This window comes from Lissotriton vulgaris, chromosome 8, assembly GCF_964263255.1.
Source record: "Lissotriton vulgaris chromosome 8, aLisVul1.2, whole genome shotgun sequence".
Taxonomy (NCBI): domain Eukaryota; kingdom Metazoa; phylum Chordata; class Amphibia; order Caudata; family Salamandridae; genus Lissotriton; species Lissotriton vulgaris.
In genome coordinates, this window is record NC_141696.1 from 140,230,250 (window position 1) to 140,250,012 (window position 19,763).

The 19,763-nt window shown below is 48.6% G+C and overlaps 1 protein-coding gene across 1 annotated transcript in view; it reads right to left on the reverse strand.

Annotated features, from left to right (window-relative positions):
- PAAF1 (proteasomal ATPase associated factor 1) overlaps positions 1 to 19,763 on the reverse strand; it is a 145,365-nt gene that overhangs the window by 72,768 nt on the left and 52,834 nt on the right. The window contains exon 5 of the mRNA XM_086933833.1: positions 2,087 to 2,185. Within this exon, the coding sequence (XP_086789959.1) occupies positions 2,087 to 2,185 (99 nt within the window). The remainder of the gene's footprint in view (positions 1 to 2,086; positions 2,186 to 19,763) is intronic.

Sequence of the window (19,763 nt, forward strand, 5' to 3'; positions counted from 1 at the left end):
ACTGCACATCAGTGTTCCTTAGCACTATCTGGTTTTATATACGCCACCTTAGATTTCCAACTTCCTTAAGCCACAGAACTCATATTCACCCTTAGATGCCAAATTGTGCAGACCCAACAATTACTATAAACTCATTAAAAAGAGCTAGAACCACCACTCCAATTCTTCCTCCCACCAACACCCACGTCCCACTCTGCCCTAGTAGGGCTACATTAAAAACCCCAGCCTACCAATACGAGTATTCCCCAAAATATTTAATTCAGTCAACGTCTCCTCAGTTCCACACAACTCTGGCATTCAAACATTTTTAAAATCACTGAAACTTCTGACTGTCGTGTGTAAAAGGTACTATTGGAACTCAAGGCCACCAAAAAAGACTTGACATTAGCCAATCAGGGAAGGAAAAAAAAACTAAAATAGCTGGTCCAAACTCAGCAACAATACCAAGGTAAATACTAAAGAACAGTGAGACAGTGATAGCACCTTACCACACAGATAGATGACAAAGCAATTAAAGAACATTTAAAGGCTTTCACAAAATAACTGACAAGAGATTTCCATACATTATCAACGGAGTGTGAAGCCTCTTTGAATGATGAACCCTATAATCTCTAATAATCCTGACCTTTGCCCCTTTCCCTTACCATTTGCACTTCTTTCATATGTATTAGGCATACTGAACTTTCCAACCAATCTGCAAGGGAAAAGCACTGAATTTTAGAGAAACCTCAAAGCCCTTAACCACTTATACCACACACAACTCAGCCACTTATCCAACAAGCATTTAAAAACCATTGATCAAGCGTCACCAACCTACTCTTTTGGCATGGATCGGTACAGAAAACATCCAAATATGCCGCAGTCCCCATTCCTGAGGAAATCAAATTTAGATTCCAATGGTCCAGCCAACTACTACCCCATCTCTAAAATGTCATTGTATTAAAAGTCTAGAAAGCAAGGGTACCAAATTGGCTGACGGAGTCTGTAACATTCCTATCCAACCGAAGCCAAGAATTAATTCAACTGATTCTACATAAAGGATCTCTCGCACGTCCTATAGATTCTCTTAGTACCAGTCGTTCTTCTGAAGGACTATGCAGATCTTTGGACAAGTACAAGCAATGAAATTCCTGTAGTTGTAGGTGCATACAGAGTCATTTTCCAAATCCCTGACTTAAGGGTAACATACTAGTCCCAGAATGAATAAAGAGGTAATATTGCCTGAAGGGCCCAAAAAAGTTCTGGTGGTAGGCAGTGATATCACTTCAGACTTGCCGATCACCTCTGTCAACTCCAATCATAAAAAAGCTAAACATGTGCATCCTGTTTCAACTCTCCACCCAAGCTCACTCTGTGGCAAGGAAAGCAGACCACCAACTTGAGAAGTGATGGTCCAACTTTTTCTTCTCAGTCTGAGTTAACCAGAAAAAACCCGGAGGCATATATCCCAAGGTTCTGGGTTGACAACTCAGAACACCCACGATTCATCACTGCTGGCCCAAGTAGAACACCTGTGTTTCTGTAAAGAGCTGGTAACATTTATCTTCACACAAGCTTTCAGAAATGGAAATAGCTTTGCAGCACCACCAACCTCCAGCTCCTAACTTCACACACACAGTTAAAGACTCATGTTCTGTGGTGACTGGTGCTCCAGTGCACACATGATCCAAAGTGCCTCAATTAAAAAGATACATGATTAGTACATGTTCAGCTGCACATCATTCCAGCCCTTTCAAATGAGGTTAAAAGATCAGATAGCTAGAAGACTGCACATAAAAATAATAATAATACTGAAGTTTTATAAAGCGTGAACAGCTACTTCAACAACAGAGGTGCCCCGGTGCTCAAACAGCAAGCGGCACATGCAGGATGGTATAAAAACCAGGGGCATACCTAATTGTTGTTAAAAAGCCATGTCTTTAATGATTTTCTAAAGTAGGACTCTGTATTAGCGTGACGGAGGAACATCTGCAAGTCCACATCTTTTACCCTCCCTTGAAAATCCCCTCCTACATAGTTTCTGAAGCACACATAGAATTTATAGGTTTGTCAATGTGTATTTACAAGGTTTCTGCGGTGTGCATACCCTAGGATCTCCATTGTTAGTCTGCCAGACTTTCATGGTCCCATCAGTGCTTGTGGATACCCCAAGACCTCCTCCACTGGAAATATCCAGACATGTGATCTGCATGTATAAAAATAAATTGTATATATTTAAAAACACCTCAAAGTTCAACCATTAATTGAAAAACATATTTGACCATATATGATAAAGCTATCAATTACTCCTAAGGAGGGGAAGAAAACAGATGTCTTACATCCATGTAAACAGCAACACACATAATCTGTGCTACATTTACTTAACCCTCTTGCCATTAAACAACCAACCTACTTTACAACAAAGTGGAATGACAGCAATATTCCTTGCTTGGTGGGGATGTAGTTAGCGGTCTGTAAGAGCAGGGGAGATCTTGTAGATATGAAAAGACAAGCAAACAAAACAAGCATGCTCAATCACAAAACAGAACCCATCTGAAAACAAACTGCAACAAACAGATTAAGAACAGTTCTTTTACCAGGATCCCACTGACACAAATGTATCATAGGCGATCTGCTTTGTTGCAGTTACGAAACCAATAGGAATTAAACTGCAAAATGTTTGATGACCTGTTGAAGGCGTGGCCAAGCTGACCAAGATGGCGGACACATCTTCCTAGTGCTCCGCTCGGCGCCCCGCGCCTTAATCTATGTTCTAGTCCCTAAATTCCATAACCCCTCAACAAAACCCCGCGCCTGGTGGACAATGATACAGGGGACGGCCCGGCGCGCTTGTGTGGACGACAGCGGCGAGGACTGCAGCCTTAAGGGCAACTTCGGTGGAGCCGCCGGCCCCCTCAAAATGGCGGCCCGCCATAACCTTGAACTCAAACCGGGACTGAGCGAAGCGAGGCTCGGATGACCACCCCCCGGCCCTGCGGTGGCTAGAGACGCGGGCTGGGCTGTAGGGGCAGCGCCGAGCTGACAAACGCCTGAGGTTAGAGCAACGAGGGCACTGGGGATAGCCTGGCAGACGGCGGCGACCTGGGCCTCGTGGCCAGCCGCGACAGGATCACCGGGTTGCGCCCCCAGCGTGGTGGGCCGACCATAACTCAGCGGGCCACTGTGGAGAACGGAGCGGAGAACAGGTGATCACCCCCCGGCCCGGAGACTGCAAACGCAGGCTGAGCCCTATAGGCAACACCAGGCAAGGAAGGTGAGAGATACAATTGCGCGCCATTTTGCAGACCCGCACTACCGAATGTGACAGGCCGATCCGCAAAGGCCCTCCACCAGATTGGCGCCAGGACACCCCCGCGACAGCAGGCCCCCCGTCCTTGCACGGCACGGGGACTCGAGGTGCGCAAGGGCGGGGAACATCCCAAGGGAGAAGCGACAGACGAGCTCCCAGGGTGCACGCAACAGTCGAGGGCAAACTCCCCCCTCCCTCCTGTGGCGGACACATAAATACTACACACGCTGCATACAGGCCACTGCGAACCAGGAGCAGCGCCTGAACTGACTCCTCACCTCACTCGGGAAGAACTAGAGCTGGAGGGCGGCGCCCCCCTCCCCCGCAGGCGGCACCAGGGCTCGAGGTGCGGCGGAGAGGGGGCGGAAAGGAGAGGGGGGAAGTAGGAAGCATCAGCGCCCCTGAGTAGCCACAGGGCATCCAAGGGGACGGAAGACCCCAACGACTAAAAAACAATCGCTAGTCCCTGGCTGGTCTGTGGGAGCTCTCGAAGAGGCAGACCAAGGCCCGGACCCAGGCGCCCTTGAACTGAGAACAACCGGAGACCCCACAGGCTCCCTGAATTACAGAGGCACCACAGGAGGCGACCTCACGCTGTCACACACTAGCCTTAACTGACCCCCCCACATACTGGACCCCCGGGACAACCTGTTGGCTGCTCCCCACTGATATATCTAGCGGACACTGGCAAGCCCACCGACCTAAGTGTCCCTGGTTTCCAAACACCTGGATCCCGCAGGTCAGAAATGAAACTAAAAGGCGTACGTCCGGGACACGGGTCTGGGACATCGCACCATTGACTCCCTACACTATACTTCAGGGGCCACTCTGATCACCTACGGAAACTGAAGTTAGCCCGCGCAGGGCCACCACGATCCTCGGACCCCCACGAAAGGCTAAGTTCTGTGGGGTAGTGAATGCAAAAGGACAATAAAAGACTAGCAGGAGAGCCACTGAAGGAGGGGCAGTAGACCCCTGTACATTGAACAATCACCCGACCATCGACAACTCCCATCTGCACCGGGAGTAGACACGGGTGAGCAGCAACGCCTGTGAAACCTCTGTAGCGCACAGCTAATAAGACCCATGAGTAGCCACGGGCGGACACGGAACAACCCTGTCCGCGAAGAACCTCACCATAGGGATCCTTCCATACAAGAAAGACGACGGTACCCCAGGAGGCGCTGGACACAGTAGTCTGCCATATCCAAAGCAAGACGCAGAACAACACGACCCAAGGCCCCATTCACAGTGGCCACCAAGAGGAACTATCACCATGGGTCGCTAGCGCGCAAAGGGAACAGCGCAAACCTCGGGGCAGCAGTGAGTGACCTCCCCAGACCCCAATGGCGCCCGGTCGGATGGGGAACCACCTCAGTCGATTTCCATGTCCGACAAACTTGACAAAGTCCTAGCAGCCATAGAATGTTCCAGAGTCACCATGGAAAACAGTTTTGGCGAACTGGCCACGAACCTCAATCTGCTCCGAGACGATCATAGAAAATTGGCAGACAAGGTCAACCAAGGGGAAAAGACGTTACACAACATAGAACCACAGGTGCGGCAACAGCAAAACGTCTTGAATGACCTACAATCCTGGGTAAAAATCCTAGAGAATAAAACAGATGACCTAGAAGGACGCACTCGGAGGAGCTACATATGTTTTATGAACATTCCGGAAGGCGTGGAGGGGTCGAACCCGATCCGGTACATTACGACCAGGATGAAAACAAGTTACTTACCTGTAACTTTGGTTACCCAGTATTGGTAACTTTCATAGATTCCCATACTTTGTATCATTCCCCGTCGTCGGAATGGGAGCCTCGGTAAAAATAAATAACCTAGTAGTAAGCACAAAAGTGAATAAATAGGTCTAGGCATCATCCCTTTTGTAGCTTATCCACCTCTTTTTGTAAAAGAGACCAAACTTCTGCAATAACCAAACAGAGCAGCCTCACCCCATAGAACCTTCCCAAGAGCACCTCAGAGCCTCAGATTTTCGTAGCTGTTGTGTAACAGTCACCACATCTGCTCAAGGCTGAGCTTTTCCAGGGGAGGCGGGTGGGCGCATGGGAATCTAGGAAAGTTACCAATACTGGGGAACCAAAGTTACAGGTAAGTAACTTGTTTTCTTGCCCCAGTATTGTAACTTTCATAGATTCCCATGCTTTGTATCAGAGTAGCTAGCAGTACACATAATGCATATTTTGTTCTTTGCATATAAATATATATCCATTGTCATACCAAGCAGAAGAACAACTCACTAGTGATACAAAATATGCCAAATAGGAAGGCGGGATAGAAAGGAAAGCTCACCGTCTCATTGGAAAAGGTTCCTCAAGACTGCTTGACCCACTGCTGCATCCTTCTTCACCGAAGAATCCAGGCAGTAGTGCCGAGTGAAGGTGTGGATACTGCTCCACGTTGCCGCTCTACAGATGTCCTTTATCGGGATCCCTGAGAAGAGGGCAACTGATGAAGCCATCGCTCTCGTAGAATGAGCACGAACTGTGCGCTCCAGAGGCTTGCCCGCTTCTCGATGGCAAAACTGGATTGCATTTGATATCCAGCGAGAAATACAGGCTTTTGAAATTGGATATCCCCTCTTTGGAGCACTGAAGGAGACAAAGAGCTGAGAAGACTTTCTGAATGGCCTTGTCCGTTCCAAGTAAAATTTCAGGCATCTGTGAATGTCCAAAGAGTGTCTGCTGGCGAGGGCCGTGGAAAGAAAGATTTTAACATCACCAGCTCATTCAGATGGAATTCTGAAGGGACTTTTGGGATAAATTTAGGATTTGTCTGCAGGATTAGAACATAATTTTTGAATTGTAGAAAGGGTTCCACAATCATGAATGCCTGAAGTTCGCTAACTCTTCGAGCTGATGTCAAAGCCAAGAGAAGAGCAATTTTCCATGACACAAATTTCATATCCGCCCTGTGAATAGGCTCGAACGGAGCTTTCATCAGGTGCGAAAGGGCCAAATTAAGGTGCCAGGACGGTGGTGGAGGCCGGACTGGAGGAAAAACTCTGAATAAACCCTTCAGAAACTGCTTAACAATCCTTGCGGACCAAAGAGAAGGGCCTGATGACGTGCGTCTAAATCTTGAAATGGCTGCAAGATGAAATTTAACAGACTAATGCGCCAATCCAGATTTTGCTAGAGAAAGGATGTAAGGCAAAAGCTGGTGCGGGCCGACGTATATGGATGTACCCCCTGTTTCTGGCACCAAAGACAAAACCTCTTCCACTTTGCCCGATAGGTCTTATTTGTACTAGGCGCACGGGCCTGAGCCAGAATGTCCCTACATTCTCCTGAGATATTTAAATGCTGGAATTCTCTGTACTCCGGAGCCACGCTGTCAATTGGAGGGAGTTCAGATCTGGGTGGAGCACCTGACCCTGAGTCATTGACAACAGCGATGGAACAGGCTGCAGAAGAATCGGATGGTCCTGAGAGAGTAGGAGAAGCTCTGTGTACCAGAATTGTCGGGGCCATGCTGGTGCTATTAATATCATTCTGCACGGCTCCGCCTGAGCTTCCTGATCAGTCTTGGGATTAGAGGAATTGGTGGAAAGGCGTAGACAAATGCGCCGTACCAAGCAATGAAAAGCGCATTCCCCAAGGATCCCTGATGGTGATCCTTGCTTGCGTAGCACTGGCATTTGGCGTTCTGAGGTGTCGCAAACAGATCAATCGTTGGGGTCCCCCAACGTGAAAAGATCTCCTCTAGAATGGTCTGATTCAATTCCCACTCGTGGCTGATTGACCTCTGGCGACTCAAAGCATCCGCTGTGGAATTGAGCATCCCTGCGAGATGTTCAGCTTACAGAGTAATCTTGTGTTGAATTACCCAGTTCCAAATTCTCTGCGCTTCCTTGGAAAGGGAACAGGATCTCGTCCCGCCCTGCTTGTTTATGTAATGCATGGCCGTGGTGTTGTCCGTAAAAACCAGCACTGAACGGGATTGGATTTGTGGAAGGAAAGCCTGCAAGGCTAGACGGATAGCCATAAGTTCTAGCAGGTTGATGTGGAACCTGCATTGGGTTGCGCTTCAGTGGCCACTGACTGAGTTCCTGGAGGACCGCTCCCCAACCCTCCATGGAGGCATCCGTCGTTAACACCATGGGAGATGGAGGAAGCTTGAACGTTAAACCCACTGAAATGTTCTCTTTCCTCGACCACCAGTCGCTTGCTTTTTTTATGACCGGCGTGACCATGATTTGTCGTCGAAGGAACCTGTTGCCTGACGCCATTGTTTGTCCAGTTGTTCCTGCAGTGGACGCATCCTTAGCCTGCAGTGCGGAATCATTGGTATGCAGGATGATATCGATCCTAGAAGGGATTTGTAACGACGTACTGACAGAAATTTCCTTGATCGTAGAATGCGAGCTGACAGAGTGAGATTCTTCTGGCGTTCGACCGACGGGAAAGCTTTGCAGCAATCTGTGTCCAGAATCGCCCCTAAAAACTTTGTCGCCTTGGATGGTTGCAAGACCGACTTTTCCTTGTTGAGTCGAAGTCCTAACTGTTCGAAAAGTGTCCTGCAGGTTGTGACAGCCCTGGAAGCTTCCTGGAATGAAGGAGCTCTCACCAGCCAATCGTCCAAGTATGGGAAGACTTCCAAAGACTGCCTCCTGAGAAAAGCCGCCACCGGAGATAGTACTTTCGTGAAAATTCTCGGCGCGGACCGCAGACCAAAAGGCAGCACCTTGAACTGAAAGTGGCTCTTGCCTACTGTGAACCGTAGATATTGCCTGTGAGCTGGGTGGATGGGTACATGGAAATATGCATCCTCCAAATCCAGAGTTGCCATGTAGTCCCCTGGATTGAGAAGACGTAAAATATCTTGAAGGGTGACCATCCTGACCGACACCTTGATGAGATAAGTGTTGAGCTCCCGTAGATCTAGTATCGGACGCCATTTCTCCTTCGTCTTGTGAACCAGGAAGAACGTGGAGTAAAATCCTTTCCCCTTTTGGGAGTGAGGTACAGGTTATATTGCCCCCTTGATGAAGAGTTGGTGGGCTTCGAGACGAAGAAGTCCCAGATGTTTTGACGTAATGGCGTTTGGAGCTCTGTTTGGGGGAAGATTTTGAAACTCCAAAGTGTGTCCTGTTTTGTTGATATTCAGAATCCACGGGTCTGATGATATGACCTTTCAGCTGTATAGACAATGGGCAATCCTGACCCCCACTGGTGTTGACGAGGGAACAGGGACAGTAGAAAGAGCCACAGGGCCGCTATTGTTTCCTGGAATTGTCTCTCCCCTGTCGGACATGACCCCTCTTGATGGCTGGCGAGAGAAAGACGCCGACTGACTTTGCCGTTGAGAGTATTGGGGCTGTATGATTGTTGTGAGTAGGAAGAACTGCGCTGCTGGTTTCCGCCTCTGTAGGATGAGAAACCTCTTCCACTTGCACCCCTAAAAGGGACTTTATGGTAGGTCAAAGTTCCTAGGGACTTGGCCGTGTCCGTATCCTTCTTTATCCCTTGTAGGGCATCATCCACGTGCTTGCCAAACAACATTTCACCATCGTAGGGCAAATCTAGAATCTTATTTTGCACCTCCTGGTGAAACCACGTAGCTCTCAACCAGCCCTGATGCCGCAACACTGCCGAACCTGCCAGCGCTCGGAAGGCCGCTGTCGCTATGTCCATAGCGCAGTCTATTACCTCCGAAAAAGGCACGCTCACCCTCCAGCAAGATCTTTATTACTTCATCCTTTGAGCCATCAGGAAGTTCCTCCACAAATGGGGACAAGTCACACCACACCTGGCGATCATATCTCCCCAGGATCGCCAGAGCATTCGCCGCTCTAACAAGAAGGCTGGCCATAGTCGAGAACCTCTTTCCGACATTATCTAGAGGCCTCCCTTCCTTATCTGGTGGTGTAGTCAGTGGCGTTGATGGATTTTTAGATTTACTCTGTGCTGCCTGGGAGATTACAGAGTTTGGTTTCGGCTGTCCAGTGAGACAAGCGGGGCTGCCCTCTGGCGCTTTATATTTCTTCTCCAGCTGGGGAAGAACTGGGAGGACCGTTGTTGGATTCTGCATGGCCTTTAAACCCTCACACCAAACATACTCTATAATGGGAATAGAGCGAACCGATTTTTGGTAAGGTTCCTTGAAATCATATTAAAAAAAAAGTCCGATTGGACCGTCGTAATTGGAAGTCCAAACCTCTTTGATGCCCTCTCCATGAGATTATGAAAACCTCCAATGTCTGCTGGAGGGGAGGTAGCGTTATCTGGCACTTGAACATCTGGGTCTTGAGGACCATCAATGTCCCAGTTTCTATCCGGATCTTGGTCTGGATCCACCTGTCGATCAGCATCTGATGAAGCTTCATCATTATCCTCATCCTGGATATGGACCACTTGTCGCTGGGGATCCCTAGGCACTGGTTCGTCCACCCTCAAGGGCAAAGAAGTCTGCGCCATTGCTTGCGGCGGTGGAATTGAAGGTGAAGGAGGACGTACTTGCTGTACCTCCGGTTGAGTTGGAAATCTGCGTCTGTAATCTTGCAACATTAACTGCAAGTCCGAAATGAGTGAGGACGGCATGGCTACCATGTCCTGTGGATGTCTTTGCGGAGACCTCTGAGGGTGTACATTCACAGTAGGTCTCTCATGGTGAACATAGGTCTCCTGCGGCACATAGTGATGTTCCACTGAGCCCTCGTCAGAACTTGAGTCCTGGCACTTGACATTTAGGTCAGATGGGCTATAAGCCGGTTCATAAGGACTCTCATCCTCCTCTTCAGATTCCTCATCCAGTAATAATGTGGGTGGTAAGGACGTGACTCGCAGTGGAGACGTCATTTCTGGTGTAATCTGACGTTTTTTGATGTAAATACAAAGTTTTCTACTCGTCGACGATGTTGTCGACTGAGGAGTCGTCGTCGACGGTGCCGTCGACGGAGCCGTCGGCGAAGGGATTGGACTGGTCGTCGAAAGGTGGATCGACGACAATGGAATTGTTGTCGTCGACGAAGGATGGATCGTCGACGGTGTCGTCGTCAAGATCATAGCAGCGGTCGTCGACGACTTCGTCGTCGTCGAGGTTGTTCTCGTCGTCGTCATCGCCGTCGACAGTAACCTCGTCGTCATCATCGTCGACGTCGAAGATGTTAGCCTCGTTGACGATGAACAGGAACCAGGTACCTTAAACGTCGACGCCGGTTTAATAGTCGTCGAAGTTGCCATCGTCGACTTGGCTGTTTTGAAAGGCAAATCTTTCTTGACTGGAATCGTCGACATACCTGTCGTTTTTGTTTTGCCGTTGATGGACGCTGTTTCTTGTCCAAATGCAGTTCCTGAGGAGAAGTAGGTTTTTTGCCACCTTTCTCCTATTCTGAAGATGTTTTAGTCACCTTCGCAGTCTGTGACTCCTCAAGCTGTCCCTGCCTCTCTTTTTCACCGCGGTGAGGAGATTTTAGGGAAGCAGGCCCTTCAGACCTATAAGAGGTCCCAAGTAAGGTCTTAACAGGGGGCTCAGTAGATGTGGAGGGGGAGGACCTACCCCTTTTATTAGATCTTCTCGAGGACGGAGCCGAAGAAGAACCCTCACTGTCTGAAGAAATAACGTCCTTCCGGGTCTTCATCTTGTGAAGCCAGGTCAGTAGGTGGCCTTCTCTGTCTCTTAAGGTTTTAGTAGAGAAGGTCCTGCAAATCTTGTCCTCAGTGGCCTTGTGGTCCGGGTACAAACAGTATATGCAATCTTCATGTTTGTCCTCCACAAACAGCCTCTTTTTGGAACATGTAGCACAAGCCCTAAAAAGAGCCTTTCTCTCCTTGTCAGACATTCTTGAAACTGAAGAAAAAAGTTGAAATAGGAATAGTAAACTGAAGAAAATTGAGCAGAGCTCAATGGAGACTCCCTAGCACAACGTGCTGTAGAAAATCTGAGGCTCTGAGGCTCTCTCAGGAAGGTTCTATGGGGTGAGGCTGCTCTGATTGGTTATTGCAGAAGTTTGGTCTCTTTTACAAAAAGAGGTGGATAAGCTACAAAAGGGGATGAGGCCTAGGCCTATTTATTCACTTTTGTGCTTACTACTAGGTTATTTATTTTTACCGAGGCTCCCATTCCGACGATGGAGAATGATACAAAGCATGGGAATCTATGAAAGTTCCAATACTGGGGCAACGCAACGTTTACGCAGGCAACGGACTTGACCCCTTACTTCTCAAAAGAAAGGGTGCATCGGGTCCCAGCCGGCAAACCGCGACCGGGATTGCCACCCCGCCCTTTTCTGCTGAAATTTCTCCACTACCAAGACAGGGACACCATCCTCCCCGCAGCCCGCAACATGGGAAGCTTCGGGTAGAAGACAAACAGGTCATGCTGTTCCCCGATTATTCCCGGGCCGTCCAACAGCAGAGAGATACCTTCCTAGAAGTTAAACGCGCCCTGCGTCAAAAGAACATACAATATGCTCTGTTGTTCCCTGCCCGTCTTAAAATATCCATGAAGATGCTACACATTTCTTCATTGAGCCTGAAGAAGCACAGGCCTGGGTGGAACAGCACGTGACGGCCCCGGGACACTCCAGAAGTCCACAAGACTACCGCCTGAGTAACCGCCCAAGGCGTCAACTTAAGAAAGTCACCCTCACGCAGCACAACACGCGAACAAATTCTACTACAAACAACTCCCCGGATCTAGAACAAATCATAAAGGAACGCAGGAGAGCACTACAAGAGACAACAAAGGTGAAGTCGACGGGAGGGAGTTCAGATGGAGACAGAGGCCCACATCTGTTCAGCTCGGAAGAAGATGGCAGCGATGCACCCACGTCACAAGAGGGCTCAGTAACTCCCACGATAGTAACCCCTCAAACGGCGGACACGCTAATTTAATGGACATAACACCCCGAGAGACAAAGACAGCAAAGACTTGAGTCAGGATCAGGAAACCCACAGAAAGGACAATGCCCCACTCAGATGTAACAGTGCTACAAACGATCACGACTACCACGAGACACAACAAGCGCTGAAGTCAGATTGAAGTAGCGGCAGTAACCAGGAACGGCATCTTTGTATAGATCTACTACATCGTCTACAAAAGGGCGGCAGCGGTGGTAGCAACCGGAGGAGATGCACGGCCACCTCACCTAGCAACGAACTAAAGTTTGTATATGGACTACAGTTTGGATGTATTGCCTCACACGATAGGTCCCCCGTGTTGGGAATGTTTCCCGTTGTTTAATGTTGCCCCTTTCCTTTCCCCAAATATCCACAATGGAGCGAAAACATGGACATGGCAGACACATGGTGTGTGATCGACTGGCGACGTGCCGAGGTGAGGGAGCAGTGGGCGGGGAGGCCTTCCTCTAAAGGGAACTCCAGACTAACTGTTGGACAGGCTGGCATCTAAGATCACTAACACAGATATTACATTTATCACATTGAACGTAAGGGGTATGCACACGGCAAACAAACGCTATAACATATATGCATACATAAAGAGACAGCATGCGTAGATAGCCCTGCTGCACGAGACACACCTGACATCCACAGAGGTAGATCGCTTGCGTAAAAAATGGAGCGGCATAATATGTGCCACAACATACTCCGCATTTGCCAGAGGTACCCTAATCTGGAATAGGCCGGGTTGCCATTACGGGTACAGTCAAATGCAGTGGACGAAGAAGGGAGATACTAGCTGCTAGCAAGGTTGTTAGAGGGTCAGCCACTACTAATAGGAAGCATGTATGCACCCAATGTAGAGCAAGAACAATATTGGAGATGCCTCACGGGAATACTGACCCAACACACATCGTTCCCATGGCTCCTGGGAGGGGATTACAACTGCGCCCTAGACGTCAACCTAGATAGATCTCACCCCCGCCAGCACACTCACCAGCGCACAAATAGACCGAACACCTTCGACAATGGGTGGATCACTGGGTATTGGTGGACGCTTGGAAAACACAGAACCCAACCACACGGATATACTCCTTTCATTCAATCCCACACAACCTACGAGTGAGGCTAGACAGATTTCTGTGTTCTACAATGCTCCTCCCCAAGGTACAACACACAGACTATCTATGTAGAGTGGTCTTAGATCACGACGCGCACACAATTACTCTTCGATGGAATCCACCTCACCCCCCTGTACCGACATGGAAGCTGCATGTGAGTGCCTCACTGACCAGGCATTTCGCCATGCACATGGGGATCATATACAGGAATACTTCACACTAAACACCGGCACAGCATCCTCCAGATCAGTAGAATGGGATGCATTCAAGGTCGGAGCCAGGGAGCACTGCATCCAACAAATAGTGGGAGTATGGAAAACACTGGAGAATGCATTCCTGAAAGCAGAATCACAACTGGCAGGGTTATCGAAATCCGTGGATAAAGGGGTAGCCACCCCAGCACAAGTAGCAAATGCTAAAACATTACAAGCTGAAACCATGCGCGATCTCCGTAAATACAACTTCAGAACCAACGCAACCAAAGTACACAGGGAGGGTAACAGAACCAGGACACTGTTAGCTTGGTTAGTTAAGCATGACACAGAAGCAAAACCAATCACGGAACTCAAGGACAAGGAAGGAAACCCTAAATACTCTCAGCTAGACATACTACATGTGTTTCAGGGCTATTACTCTCACATTTATAGATCCCCGGCATAAACACCACACCAGGAGCTGACTCATTTCCTCGGCCCGTCAATCATGCCCAGCATCCCACCTTTAGACAAAAAGGAGTTAGACACAAAAATCAAACCCCCGGACATACCACGCACGATCAGAACACTGTCTCGTAACAAAGCCCCAGGTATGATGGGTTCCCGCTCGAGTATTATAGCACCTTTGCAACCCAGCTGGCGCCCTGGATAGCAGCCATGTTCGAGGATGCGCTGACCAGGGGCGAGCTCCCACGCTCACCCCGGGAATCGACTTTAGTGACATTCCCGAAACCGCATAGAGACCCAACATTACCCGCGTCCTATAGACCAATTGCTCTATTGAATGTAGACTGCAAAATATTAGGTAAGATACTGGCAGATCGTTATAGTCAAATCTTCCCGGCACTGGTGCACTCAGACCAATGTGGGTTTGTCCCAAGACGCAACACCTCGCAAAATTTGCGCAGGCTGTTCCATATCCAGGATAGGGCAAAATAACGGTTCCCACAGGCAGCATGCCTAATTGTGGACCTGGAAAAGGCCTTCGATACCCTACTATGGCCATATTTGTTTGCAGTCCTTTAGAAGGTAAATGTGGGCCCTACTCTATGGGCATACACGCAACTTCTCTACAGGGGCCTCACCTCCAGAGTCAGGATAGGCAAAGTTATTTCCAAGTCTTTTCCAGTGGAACGGGGGACACGGCAGGAATGCCCTCTGTCCCCCCTTCTGTTTGCTTTGGCAGTAGAACCCTTAGCAATACGATGAAGAAGAGAGGGGGAAGAATGGGGAATTCCAGTAGCTGACTCAGTACACTATGTATCGCTATACGCAGACGATCTCCTGATTTATGTCTGATATGTTACCTGGGACCTTACCCTCATATGGTCAGCACTGCAAGTCTTTGAAACGGCCTCTGGTTAAAAGTCAACTGGGACACATCTACGATCTTCCCGCTTAGCCCCCACTTGGGGCCTCTAGACATAACAGTAGGAATTCAGACAATCACCTGGAGTGCCATGGCCCCCATCTGGGAGTGCGACTGTATCACTCTCCCAAAGATTTATATGAAGGAAACCATCGAAAGACATTAGCGGGGCTGCGAACAGCGGTCTATTTCTGGAAGACATTGCCCCTAGCTCCCATTGGGCACGTAGCCATCGCTAAAATGATTATGGTCCCAAGACTACTGAATCATTTCTCAAACCTCCCGGTCATACCGCTGCGCTCCTTCTTTAGGGAATTAGATACACGGCTTACAGTGTTGATTTGGGGAGATGGACGACATAGGATAGCCTTAACCACGCTACAACTACCCACAACTCGGGGGCCTGGGAGCTCCATCCTTCGAGGCGTACTTCCTCACGGCACAACTCCAATGGCTTTCTCACTGGATATCGGAACGGCACATGGGAGAAACAATTACTGACGAAGGCCGCTTACCCCTTCCAGCTGTCCGGAGGTTGTTGATGCCTGGGATCAAACCCTCACGCACATACCCCCAAGTGTCTATAGCCCGCAAATGTATGTGGCGAATACACAGCATGCCGAAGGGAACGTCCCTGTATTCAGAATTACTCCCACTAGTGGGATTCCCCCGGAAGGACAAATATGGTACCACGGAGGCCCTCCGGATATGGACGGATCACGATGTGACTGAGGTGGAATCCCTATTTGAAGAGAGACAGCTAAGAACATATGCCCAAATGACCGAGCAGTAGGACCTCCCAACTGGACAATTACTTACACATAGACAACTCTTAGATAGCGGCCAACACTACTGAGATCTTAGAGAGGGAGAGCCCCCGACACATCCAGTCTTACACACGATCCTTCATATGGGCGTGGGCAGGCACCTGGTTACTTGGCATTACAAAGCGATCCCGAGAGCTGGCCAGTACCCCCCTAGACACGTTGCGACACACATGGGAGGATGAGGTAGGACGGGTGTTCCACGATAAAGAATGGGAAAAAGTGCTGGAATATCCAAAAAAGGTCTCTAGGAACGCGCGTTTCAAAAACATACAATTCAATATCCTACACCGAGCTTATGTAACTCCTCACCAGTTACACGGTTTTTACCCTGATGCGCATTTTGCTTGCCCCTGCTGCCAAACCGGGAAGCGGACGTTAAACTATTTTCTGGGACTGCCCTATAATCCGACAGTATAGGGACAAGATACAATAGTCACTCCATGTAAATCTCTCGAACATATCCACATGGGAGGCACGAAACCTTGGGAGTTTGTCGGAAAAAGAAAACCGACAAATTACAGTGGCGTTTCGCGTACCTGGCTCATCTCCTAGCAAAGAGGGGAATAGCCATGCATTGGCGAGTCCCAGCGGGACCCCCAGCAGAGGCATGGGTAGGTGCTATGAAAAAATGGGACGTAGCAGAGGAAGAGGCACTCAGTAATGAGGAAGTGAAAGGGACACGCAAACATCCCATCTCCATGGAATGGGCACAACTGCTATTTCAATTTACCCAGGAAACGACAACAGTAGCAACACCTGAGGCCTCACAACTCCAATCCCAACACCTATCTCTATCACCCATAGCACAGATATCAGCCTCCCCGGTATAGCCATGAGACACTCCTCACCAAAGTAATGTCCAAGATGGATCAGACGCACCCCTACGTGACCCTGTAGACTGCCCTCCATCCCCCTCTTGCACACGTAATGATACGGAACCGCGCAATCACAGCCAGTCACATCACTGCACACCACGGCGCACGCTCTGATCGCTCTCATTCCTCCCTTACACCCGGTTTCCCCCCCACAGTTCACAGGTTTGTTTTCCCTCCTTGACATTTTCGAAACTAAAACCATTCGCCAAGGAATACATTTCCGAATCCTATTAGGGATGACTTACATGGGTAGAGGTGAGGGCGAAACACCAACCCACACCCCTGGGATACATGCCCAACAAGACATCGCATTACATAGCAAAATATGCTGGGTCAAACTGGAAGATGACTCCCGGGCTGATGTAAGCTGCCTTATCCAAGTTGTATTGATGTATGATGAGACCACTAAATGCATTGAGAAAAATACTGCTAACCAAACACTCGTAAATGTATGTTATGACATGTCAATGATACAATAACAACTTGTACCAGGAAAAGTGAAAATCTTACTAAACAAATTTAAACAAAAAAAAAATGTTTGATGAACTGTTACAATGGCTGACACTTACACAGAGGGACTGGTCGAGATAATAGTTAATACCTATGGGCCCAATCATGATGATCTGCAGTTCTACTCCAAGATGGATACTCGCGTACTGCAATGGGAGAATATGCCACAAAGTTGGGGTGGGGATTTTAATTGCGCGTTGAACCCCAAGCTGGACCTCTCCAGGGGACCCACACGTCGTCCTTCTGCTGCTGCGGGAGAGATGATTGGGCTAGCTGATCAGCTGGATCTGCTCGATGTCTGGAGATACCGCTCCTCAGGAGATACGGGCTTCACGCACTATTCTGTGGCTAACAATATCTATACCGGGATAGACTATTGGTTGATATCTAAAGGTTTAGTCACACGAGTCCTCGAATGCGACCCACAACCCAGGACTTACTCATGCCATTCCCCAGTCCTATTAGATATTGAATTAGCCCCCAGAAATGTGCACCATTTATCTGGAGATTACCCCCATACTCCTTACTGGATCCCCCCATACTCCTTACTGGATCCGGTCTTTAAGGGTGAATTAGTGGTCTCAATAGAGGGCTTCTTATAAGATGAAATTGGTATGATAAACAGCTTTTCTCGCTGTCTGGGAAGCATTCAAGTATATATTAGTGGCATTACTATTTCTAAACGCATAGGAGTGCTCAGATCTCTCAGGGGTAGATTAACTAGGCTAGTTAAGCAATAAGCGCAATTGGAAAGCAACTACAAACATACAAGTGACCCTAAAGTATTAGAAGATATTAAGAGGGCCCTTGGAGAGTATTAGGGTTCCCCGGATAGCGAGGTTAAACATCTCAGCAAATACACCACTGCTAGAGTGTACAAGGAAAGTGAGCAACGAGGGGCCACTCTTGCAGCATTACTGCCTCCTAGGAAGGAAGCGGGTCATTGTGCAGATTCAGGAGGAGGATAGTCATCCACTGAATAATGCATTGCAGAAAGGTTGGTAGGTACTATGCAGACCTTTATAGGTCACGTATTCCCCCTGTGGACGAAGCCATCACAGAATATCTCGAGCACATTAAAATGCCATGGCTCACTAATGTTTACAACAAGGGGTGGTGAGGGACAGAGTCTCTGAATTAAACAGAATACTCTCACCCAGTCAAGAGATCAGGGCTAGATCCAACACCGTTTTTTAGCTCACTGCACCATCCCAGTTTCAGAACCTGGCTGTATGCAAATTAGTCTGTTCCTGTCCCAGTGCATGATGGGAACAGGGCAAACCAAACTACAAAAGCCAATTCTTACACTGGGAAGGAAACAAGCTACCGGGGACCGGTTTCTGGCATTTCAGCCGTCTTCGGCCCGGCTTGCTTGAATCCTGATGGTGCAATGAGCAAGGGACTCACATCTGAGTATACCCTTCCACGCTTAGGGTGGACAAAAATATTTACAACAAGGGGTGGTGAGGGACAGAGTCTCTGAATTAAACAGAATACTCTCACCCAGTCAAGAGATCAGGGCTAGATCCAACACCGTTTTTTAGCTCACTGCACCATCCCAGTTTCAGAACCTGGCTGTATGCAAATTAGTCTGTTCCTGTCCCAGTGCATGATGGGAACAGGGCAAACCAAACTACAAAAGCCAATTCTTACACTGGGAAGGAAACAAGCTACCGGGGACCGGTTTCTGGCATTTCAGCCGTCTTCGGCCCGGCTTGCTTGAATCCTGATGGTGCAATGAGCAAGGGACTCACATCTGAGTATACCCTTCCACGCTTAGGGTGGACAAAAATATTTACAACAAGGGGTGGTGAGGGACAGAGTCTCTGAATTAAACAGAATACTCTCACCCAGTCAAGAGATCAGGGCTAGATCCAACACCGTTTTTTAGCTCACTGCACCATCCCAGTTTCAGAACCTGGCTGTATGCAAATTAGTCTGTTCCTGTCCCAGTGCATGATGGGAACAGGGCAAACCAAACTACAAAAGCCAATTCTTACACTGGGAAGGAAACAAGCTACCGGGGACCGGTTTCTGGCATTTCAGCCGTCTTCGGCCCGGCTTGCTTGAATCCTGATGGTGCAATGAGCAAGGGACTCACATCTGAGTATACCCTTCCACGCTTAGGGTGGACAAAAATATTTACAACAAGGGGTGGTGAGGGACAGAGTCTCTGAATTAAACAGAATACTCTCACCCAGTCAAGAGATCAGGGCTAGATCCAACACCGTTTTTTAGCTCACTGCACCATCCCAGTTTCAGAACCTGGCTGTATGCAAATTAGTCTGTTCCTGTCCCAGTGCATGATGGGAACAGGGCAAACCAAACTACAAAAGCCAATTCTTACACTGGGAAGGAAACAAGCTACCGGGGACCGGTTTCTGGCATTTCAGCCGTCTTCGGCCCGGCTTGCTTGAATCCTGATGGTGCAATGAGCAAGGGACTCACATCTGAGTATACCCTACCACGCTTAGGGTGGACAAAATATTTAACAACAAGGGGTGGTGATGGACAGAGTTTCTGAATTAAGCAGAATACTCTCACCCAGTCAAGAGATCAGGGCTAGATCCAACCCCGTTTTTTAGCTCACTGCACCATCCCAGCTCAGAACCTGGCTATATGCAAATTAGTCTGTTCCTGTCCCAGTTCATCACCACCCCCTTTTGTAAATCGATTTTGGCCACTATAGG